The 10,087-nt window shown below is 31.3% G+C and overlaps 1 protein-coding gene across 1 annotated transcript; it reads left to right on the top strand.

Moving 5' to 3' along the window:
* Nucleotides 1-2: 2 nt before the first annotated feature.
* Nucleotides 3-8,069, top strand: LOC127707556 (ribonuclease P protein subunit p21-like). The gene is made up of 6 exons (XM_052212152.1): nt 3-42; nt 3,014-3,086; nt 4,517-4,617; nt 5,513-5,595; nt 6,488-6,652; nt 7,785-8,069. Exons 2-6 carry the CDS (start codon nt 3,018-3,020, stop codon nt 7,799-7,801), a joined length of 435 nt encoding a protein of 144 aa, XP_052068112.1. The 5' UTR covers nt 3-42; nt 3,014-3,017; the 3' UTR covers nt 7,802-8,069.
* The last annotated feature ends 2,018 nt before the right edge of the window (nt 8,070-10,087 follow it).

Below are 10,087 nucleotides of genomic sequence, written 5' to 3'. Positions count from 1 at the left end.
GATAGTGCTAAAATAAAGCAACACAGTTGAAAAGGACAAGGTGTTAGTAACAATATTCTTGAGGTTTATGAAACTGACATGCCTATCATGCCTATCTATAAAAGAATATCATAACAAAATTTCAATAAAAAAAAACATAGCTTTTAGGCTAACACTTTTGGATTACGGTACACAGTATGTTTCCCCTGAATAATTACTTTATTTGTTTTTATAAATCTTCTTTATTCTTTAGTCCAAATAATTATGACGTCTTGACGGCCTACTTTAATTTTTTGCTGTGACACCTTACTACGACGTCGTAGTAAATGCCGAAGAGTAGCATATAATAGCTGCGGAACTGTAGCTCTGAGGTCCTTGTGATATAATGTTTTTACAATTTGAGGACCATAGATCTAATTGGTCTGCACAAATCAAAAAATGTTATAATGATCATTAGAGTTACGGTTCCGTAGCTAAGCATATAATAGACCACTTTTGAGTTATGTCCTTCATCTGAAAAGTTCGTCAATTATGCACCTTTATGACGTCATTTACCAGATAGAGGGGATTGCCGGTATTCCTGCACTATAAAAGCTCATCAAACATCTTCGTGGTCATCATTATGCAGGCCAATCTAGAAATAATGTTTGTTCTGTCACGTCTGTAGGTACTTAATCACGATTCCCTAATGACAGCAGTGCTGATTATCAATTATAAGAATTTTATTTCCTGAATGATTCGTGCAATTTAACATCATATATTTTTCAACAGCTGACTCAACATAGGAAGGAAGTGACGATGCCCCTAAACGCCCGAATGATGTTCACTAAAACCAAAGTTTTTGACATAATGCAACGAACTCTAAAGTGGTCTATTTTAACAATATGTGCACATGTATGACAGTCATGTAGATATTAAAAAGTGTGTGACAGGATTGCTTCCCTTGAATATTTAGATACTTCTACAGCCGTAAGCATTTGAGGAAGGGAATTACTTCTTTAGTTCTGTTGTTTAGAGCGCTAACTAATAACACAGAGGTCCCAGGTTTGAGTACAGGGGGAGACAATGTGATTTTCTAATAAGAATTATGCTCTCTGGTTACAAGTGATTAAAATCATCAACATTCACAAAATTTAGTATCTGGTTTAAATCAGTTGACAACAACACCTTGTTTAAGGTATGTGTAGGATTTAATAAGGTCCCCCATGAAATAATGTCTGCTGGACATTTTTCATAGTAAATACTGTCCATGGACAATATTTAATCATTTTAATGTGTCCTGGACACAATTTACCTATGAAAAAATGTCCTAAGCTGTGAAAAAGTGTCCATGTTATCACTGGACACTTTTTGCCATTAAATTTGGTCCTTGAACAGTTAATGTGATACACCTTTCTCAATTAATTAAAATTCATGTATAATAAAACATTTTAATGACCTTTATATTACTTCCCTTTGAGGATATAATTTAATATCTGCGGTTATGAAATATTGTCCTGTAGTAGGACACTATTTCATAACTGTTGCTATAAATTTCTGCTCACTCAAGAGACAAAATAATATTTTGATGCAGTTTTGGAAACTGTCTTATTGACACCAAGAAGACAGCCACTTTTATCATGACACATAAACAATACAGTGTCCAGCTTATCACAATGAACCACAAGCTTGTTTATAATTTCTTTGGCCTTCTTGACGCTGTAAATATAATATAACTCCTCCAATTTGATTTAATAATTTTGACATTTTCTTCAAAGTGTTTGGCTTACATTTTCATTGAACTTTTCTGGGTTTTCAGTTTTCTTTGAACTATAGCTGTTAATTTGTTAGTATTCACTGCCATTCATTTTTTGTGTTTAAATTCATCTATTTCTATAACACATTTCTTGATTAATTAAAACTCAAGTATAATAAAACATTTTGATGACCTTCCTTTGGAGGACATAATTTAATAACAACTGCAATGAAGTATTGTCCTGTGGGAGGACACTATTTCATAACTGTTGCTGTAAGATTATGTCCACTTTAGAGACAAAATGTCATGGCAATGGACATTATTTAATACTTAAATTCTGTGAAAAACTGTCCAGGTGGACACTTTTTCACAGGACACTATTATGCCTTACATATGCTCTCAAGATGTTTGGACCATGGTCGACTGTACTGTAGCTATTGGTTGCAAGTTCTACTGAATGATCAATGGTGGGTAGCTAATAAAACAAAACATTTATGTTTCCTTTGTGGTTAGTATATCATTTCTGTAAGTATTTGGGTGGTTTTGTCTTTGGTAATAGTATTTTGGATAATATTAAATATGGGCTGAATAACTATGCAATATATTTAGTCTTGTTTTGAGGTGGTGTTCAGCTAATATAGGTAGGTGTAAATAAGTTATTTAACATATCTGTATAAACACTATAGGAAGTTGTCATTGTTGGTCTTGGAGATCTAACACATTCTTAAAACAAAGTTCTGTCAAATGGAAGATCAGCAATAATTGAACGCACTGTTCCTGTGATAAATAAATAAAGCTTTAACTGCAAAGTTTTTAAATTGAACGCATTGTATGCCATGTATAGGGTGTTTATCTTATTATGTTCATCAACGTTAGAGGTACAGGAAACATTGTCAGATCTGTAGTTAAGACCTTCCTAACATACACTATGTAGTGTATGGCCATCACTCTAGACATTTAAGTAGGACATCATTGAAAACTAAATGACATTAGTCATGTTATTTATCACACCAGTCAATAGAAATATAAAAGTTAACAGAAATCATTTTTAACATTTACTATTTTTTTTTTGTGGAATTTAAAAAAATATAGGTTGAAGATAGTAAGCATTTTAGTCAGGTGAGCAATACATTCTACTGAGCCTGGTGAGCAATACATTCTACTGATAAACCTGTTTTATTAGCCTGGTGAGCAATACATTCAGCTGATAAACCTGTTTTATTAAATTGTTTTATAATGAAAAAGATTATCCAAAATAAAAATTTCTTAATTTGAAAAATTCATTGGTTTAAATTTCAGGAAGATGGGGAAGAACAAAGGTGCTGGAATTCCACAAAAAGAACAGTTTCAAAGAATGCAATACTTATATCAGGTACATGTAACTATAAGTTATAGTATTACTATAACTCTTAAACTGTAGCACTTTTAAAACATTCTTTTAAAGGCTATACCATTTTTAGTTGGCTATTTGTTTACTTATATATACTTCATATACCATCTCTAACTTGTACACAACACATTTTCTGAACTACCTTATGATTATCAGGATTTCTTTTCCAAAATACAAATTGTATTTGAAAGACTAGGCAAATACACAAAAAAACACAAAAACAAGCCTTAAAAATAACCCCTAAAACTGCCAGGACCCTAACTTTAATCTGCCAACCATCTTTATTTATATATAGCTCTGAAGAAGAACAATAATATATTGTTCTTTTGAAATATTTTAAGAGGGACAACTGATAATGACCTAAATAATTATCTCCATAGCATGAATGAGAAATAAGAAAATATAACACAAGACTTCAATAAACAGCTGTGCCATGAGCGCATGATACGCCCATCGTCTTGTGTGTGAATTTTTATGCAATAAGCATAAATAGTTTCTGACATACGGCGTGACATGCGAATACCCCCTTTTTTTTTTACAAAAAACTCAATATCTCTAAAATAAAATTTTGAATCAAAACCAAAAAGTATACAGATCTTTAGATTAATATAACTAAGAAGTGTGTAAAATTTTAAGCAATAATCATAAATAGTTTTTGAGATACGGCGCAACATGTGAAACCCCCCTTTTAAAAAAAAAAAATCAATATCTCAAAAATAAAATTTTGAATCAAAACCAAAAAGTATACAGATCTTTAGATTAATATAACTAAGAAGTGTGTAAAATTTTAAGCAATAATCATAAATCGTTTTTGAGATACAGCGCGACATGTGAAAAACCCCTCCCCCTTTTTTTACAAAATACTCAATAACTCAAAAATAATACAGATCTTAAGGTTAATATAACTAAGAAGTGTGTAAAGTTTTAAGCAATAATCATAAACTGTTTTTAAGATACGGCGCGACATGTGAAAAACCCCTCCCCCTTTTTTAACAAAATACTCAATATCGCTAAAATAAAATTTTGAATCATCACCAAAAAATATACAGATCTTAAGATTAATATAACTAAGAAGTGTGTAAAGTTTTAAGCAATAATCATTATAATAATAATAATTGTTTTTAAGATACAGCGCGACATGTGAAAAAAAACACACACCTGTTTTAGTTACTAAGTCCCGTAACTCAAAAAGTTTTAATCTTTTTTTCACCAAAAAGTATACAGATCGTTTGACCATCATAAGAAACAACTATGTTAAGTTTCATGAAATTTGGATAAGTCATTCTCAAGTTACGGTGCGACATGTTTACGCCGGACAGACAGACTGACAGACGGAAAGACGGACGGACACCGGACATTTGTATACCATAATACATCCCGTCAAAAATTGTGGAGTTTACTTTTTATTTCAGGCTGCCAATCAATGTATCAAGTCTGACCCTAGAGATCTCAACCTTTGCCGATTTTATCTTACAACAATGAGAAGCATAGCAAAGAAGTCAGTTCTTAGATTGTAAGTTCTGTTAGCAAAGAAGTTAGTTCTTAGATTGTAAGTTCTGTTAGCAAAGAAGTTAGTTCTTAGATTGTAAGTTCTGTTTAGCAAAGAAGTAAGTTCTTAGATTGTAAGTTCTGTTTAGCAAAGAAGTAAGTTCTTAGATTGTAAGTTCTGTTTAGCAAAGAAGTAAGTTCTTAGATTGTAAGTTCTGTTTAGCAAAGAAGTAAGTTCTTAGATTGTAAGTTCTGTTTAGCAAAGAAATCTGTCTTTAGATTGTAAGTTCTACTTAGCAAAGAAGTCTGTCTTTAGATTGTAAGTTATACATGCAAAGTTGTACCTGTACAAAACTTTTACTGAAACTAAAAAATTAAAACAACATTCAACATAATGCATGTATGGTAAAAAGGTTTTCTACTTTGATTGAACATCAGTGAATCTTGACAATTCGATTATTTCTAAATCAACTACTTATTTGTACAAACGAACCAGAAAAAATGCTGCACTCTATACAGAAACCCAACAACAAAAATAACTAAAAAGATATCTACAAATCAAAATATGGTCTTATTTAGTAGCAGCCTATTTATGGCCGCATCTTTTCAGCCATGTTGGAAAATTCTCAAAACATGGTTATGATAAAGAATATCCAACTACGGATGTTAATTTTAACTTGCAATTTCCATAATCATTATGGTGGATCTTTAAAAGTTGGGTTCTGGTTTATAGTTACTTCCCTTTATTTACTACCTGCTATATCTGTAAATAACTTCATGTCATGGCAGACATACTGAATTTAGTTTAATGTAAATTTACAAATTTTTCTTTTCACCTTTGCTTAACCTTTTCTTGATTTGGTTGCCAGACTTGCATTTGGGTTAAAAAAAAAACATTAGCAACATATTTAATTTTATAGACATGTTGACATAAAGAGAACAATGTGTAAGAAGTGTTGTGTTTTATTGATACCAGGAGTAACAGCCATTGTGAGGACAAAAAGTAAGTAAAAGTTAGTTGATGGCTACAGAATATCTATGTCACAAATAATCATATGTATGTTCCATTAGTTCTTGTCACAATCACAAACTCTTATCTGGTATTTTATCAACATATATAACTTGGTTGTCACATAGTCTTTACAGGCTAAAATTAGTCACACGTTTCTTTTGTCAATGATGTTTTCAGTTGGTTCTCATGGTTTTTATATGCCCATTTACGGGACGTATTATGCTATACAGTTGTCCGCCCTTCTGTCGTACCGTCTGTACGTCCGTCTGTCGTCAACATGTCGGACAATAACTCAAAAACCCTTTAACCAATTTGCATGAAACTTTGGTGAATTGTTTATATCTATTGATGTGAGCTCCCTTTCGATTTTTATAAGTTTTAGATTTTATGTTTCCGAGAAATGGGGTTTTATTCATTAAAAAAGGGGGATTTTCCAGTTTTCGGACAAGAACTCAAAATATGCTTAGAACAGTTTTATGAAACTTTGGTGAATTGTTTATGTCTTTTGATGTGAGCTCCCTTTCGATTTTTATAAATTTTAGATTTTATGTTATGAGTTATGGGGTTTTATTCATTAAAAAAGGGGGGTTTTCCAGTTTTTCAGACAATTACTCAAAAATGCTTTGAGCAGTTTTCATGAAACTTTGGTGACTGGTTTATATTTATTGAAAAAGTGACTGGCGTATCATGCGCTCATGGCGCAGCTGTTTATTTATTGTCCCTTAGTATCTTTTTACTTTTCCACCAAATAATTACAATACACAATGATAAACTTTAATGAAGTAGCCTGTCAGATTTCTTTTTAACTGGTTCCTTTATTTCATAGTGAATTTCTTGACATGGTATATATCTGGCTCTCATTGGAATTTTTTTTTCTTTAAAGGTAAAAAGGAAAAACACCTTGTTGTTACCTGCCTGGAATGTGATACAGTTAAAAGATTTCTCCTGAGAAAAGACTACAAACTTTGGTTAGATAATCCAGAAGCTTGGCTTGACAATATACAGCCTATAACAGATGTCCCATCAGCAAATAAAAAACAGAATAAGGGTATGCCAAATGACAAATAAAAACTTTTGATTGTAGTTATTTTAAAATATAAAACTAATGATTTTTACAGTTATTTTTAAAATGTTATCTTCACATGCAATGAATAACTGCAACAAATCTGATTTAAATTTACTGAATTATAAGCTATGTTTCATGGAAACCATATCTTTATAAAGATTTTACTTCTTACTATTACTACAAGCATAGGTTTTGGTAAATATGGAAAATGTTGCTGTATATCATTTTACTTATTATCTCCCCTTGTGTAGTTTACCAATATGCATTTTAAACAGTTACTCATGTATGAATACTAAACTTCATGTTTTTCTATATGTGAGCACAAGTATCAAAGTTGTAGGTTAAAGGTTAGGAATTTGTTAATGTTAATATAGAAAATTTACACTTTTTGAAAAGTGTATTTATTTCTTTGGCATAGTCTATTATTTGTGTAGAATATTTACACATTTTTAGAAAGTTGAAACTGATAAATTGTTAGATACTTATAAGAGAGATATTTAGTTCTAGTCAGTGAGATAGCAATATAAATAATGTGGTATGATAAAGTCACTAGGATTGCTAATGAAACAAATATACACCAGAGTCCAAATGAGGTGATTGTAAACAGTTATAGGGACACTGAATGGCCTTCAACAATGACCAAAGCCCATACCATATAGTAAGTTATTCCTGCATGACAAAATGTGAAATAATTCAAATGAGAAAACCAAAGGCATGATTTATGATAAAACACTAAACATGCTATAAAACAAAACACAAAGATGCCAGACAGCAACCTAACATAGGCACGATGACAAGTAAAAAAAGATCATTTGAAAATATACAGATAGCTTTATTGTGATGTAAAAGTTTAAGATTTTATTAAATTATGAAGTATTGACAATTAAATGTCAAAACTAGGTGATAGGTCATCAGAAACTGCAGATAATTTTGAGATTGATTTGAAAATGTCATGAAATTAGATAAATATGTGTAAAAAATATTATTCTGACATTTATTGATTTATTTAAATTACAAGTACATGGAAAGTAGAGTTACTTTTATCTATATATTGAATATGTGAAAAGCAGTTTTGATAAATATTTAAATGAATTTTTTTATTGTCATATTTCAGAAGATGTCAAACAATGAAATATTAGTAAGTAAAGCATGTACAATGAATGTGTATACCGGTACATCATTCATGAAAGCTGGAGGATGCTACAGAAAACAAATTCTTGTAAAGGGAACAGAATGTTAGCAATAATTCCAGGAATTAAATTGTCATGGACACAGACAGTATGTTAACAGGGAATGGAAATATGGAATATAATGAAAGGATATGGATAAAACTATCAAAATTTGTTGTGTATTGGAATTATGACTGGACGAATTAAACAATTAAATAAAAAAATATTTCCTTATTTGTTATATTTATAAATGCTTTCACTGCTATCACCTTTTATACATTGCTCTTAAGCAAAGACACAAGTGTTAAAATTTCAATGTCCGATGTCAACTTTTCAATCTTTTCACCCATTAAGAATATCCTTACCAAACTTGGATTGATACATCATAATCAGAATTGGAAGACTCCTTTTGATTTTGGGGGTCAATATGTCAGTCTTTCAAATCCTTTGGCCAGCCATCACTAATCTTACCTGGAGAATGCCACTTCGATATAAGGGGACCCCATTAATTTTTTTGTGAGTAGGTCAAAGGTCATAGTGACATATTCTATAAGTAAACCAAAAGTTTAGGAAAAGATTTGTTTCTCAACAATATCTTTTGAGTCATAAACTAAAATCTTTCCCTGTCTTTTGGTGGATATTGCACCTTTGCCTCAGCCCTCATTGATTTTGTTCTTATAAGTTTTTTTCCATAAAAATGAATCTTAAGAGGTTAAGAAGGCATGTAAAATTTTGGTGATTTTTGAGACCTTTGAAGAGCTTATGCACTTGTTAAATACAACACAAGAGCGTTAAGATCCCACTGCCGTAACACAATAGCGTTAAGATCCCACTGCCGTAACACAAGAGCGTTAAGATCCCACTGCCGTAACACAAGAGCGTTAAGATCCCACTGCCCTAACACAAGAGCGTTAAGATCCCACTGCCATAACACAAGAGCTTTAAGATCCTACTGCCGTAACACAAGAGCGTTAAGATCCCACTGCCGTTTTTATGTTACATGTTCTGGATGTTTATGAAGTAGTTTTTATTGATTTTCCCCGAATCAAAAATGAATAAGTATCAACCCTAGTTTGCGGTTAACACTTATTAAAACTTTACACAGTAGTTTTTGAACCTTGTCACAAACTTCTGCCAAAAACACAAGACTAAAACTTAAAATGCATGAATGATTTATACAACAATGAATTAAAAACAAATATAGTAATCAATAATCTTGGCATACAATCATTCCATATATAATAGTCGAGCTATAGCTTATAGTATCTGAGAAATAGACCTTACCACAAAAACTTATCGTTGACTTATGGGCTATGAACTATAAAAACCATGACACACAGGAACACCTAACAATCAGTCCATACACCAAACATAGTTGATGTATTGCTTATAGAAAGTGAGAAACAGACCAAATCACAACAAGAGTGTACACGCAGAAATGTCTCGCCTTCTTTACCAGTCAGGGGACTTATTGAAATAAGTGATTTTTAAATCACTTATTAAGTAGCAAATTCGAAGTTTTGTCACAAATTGTGATTTTGTAGTTTTACCAAAATTTTAAACACATAGGTTTAGATAATATCTTTTCATTAGTAAAATTGAAAAACATGAACTTTTTGCTTCTTTTAAGCAGCAAGGTTTATGCCTTTGATGCAATCATTTAGCAGCAAATTCTATTTTAATTGAAAAAATGCTATAAAAATGGCTTTACATAATGAACTGATACTTTCTTAACAGATTTTTCCCAGCAGTGGGAGTATTTTTCCTGTAAAATTCAAGGTTTCATCTTATAGATTATGTAATAAAATTCTACTGTTTGCGATCAAAATTTCACTGTTCGGGGGTGTTGAAATTAGTGGGGGTTATTAAAATAATGATACTTAAAGAAGGGATTTTTTGGAAGGAAATTGAGGTATGATACTTAAACAAGTGATTTTTATGTCATTATCCTAGATTTAGTACAAGGTCATCACCTGACATGACCCGGTCAACCTATCAACACAGATGTTGGTTCTGATAATTTTAGCAACATAATTAGTCCCTGGATCATTAGTATTCTATATTTAAAGCTACAATAAAATTAAATCACTTAGTCTAGTGATTAATTTGTACTACTTAAATAGGTGATTATTAAAGAAAGACAACTCTTACTTCAAACCTTTATGGACATAATGTTACTTGAATCAGTGATTTAGAAAATCACTCATTTAAGTAAGCCCCCTGACTATTACTAACCATTGATTTTATG

Source organism: Mytilus californianus, unplaced genomic scaffold (assembly GCF_021869535.1).
Source record: "Mytilus californianus isolate M0D057914Y unplaced genomic scaffold, xbMytCali1.0.p SCAF_7, whole genome shotgun sequence".
Classification (NCBI taxonomy): domain Eukaryota; kingdom Metazoa; phylum Mollusca; class Bivalvia; order Mytilida; family Mytilidae; genus Mytilus; species Mytilus californianus.
This window is presented reverse-complemented; position numbering and strand designations above follow the sequence as displayed.

What these genes read in the sequence shown, in the direction of transcription:
- LOC127707556 (XM_052212152.1), top strand. Translation starts at nt 3,018, where the DNA reads ATGGGGAAGAACAAAGGTGCTGGAATTCCACAAAAAGAACAGTTTCAA. An exon ending in GAATGCAATACTTATATCAG is followed by an intron (nt 3,087 to 4,516) that starts GTACATGTAACT and finishes TTTTTATTTCAG; the next exon opens with GCTGCCAATCAATGTATCAA. An exon ending in AGCCATTGTGAGGACAAAAA is followed by an intron (nt 5,596 to 6,487) that starts GTAAGTAAAAGT and finishes TTTTCTTTAAAG; the next exon opens with GTAAAAAGGAAAAACACCTT.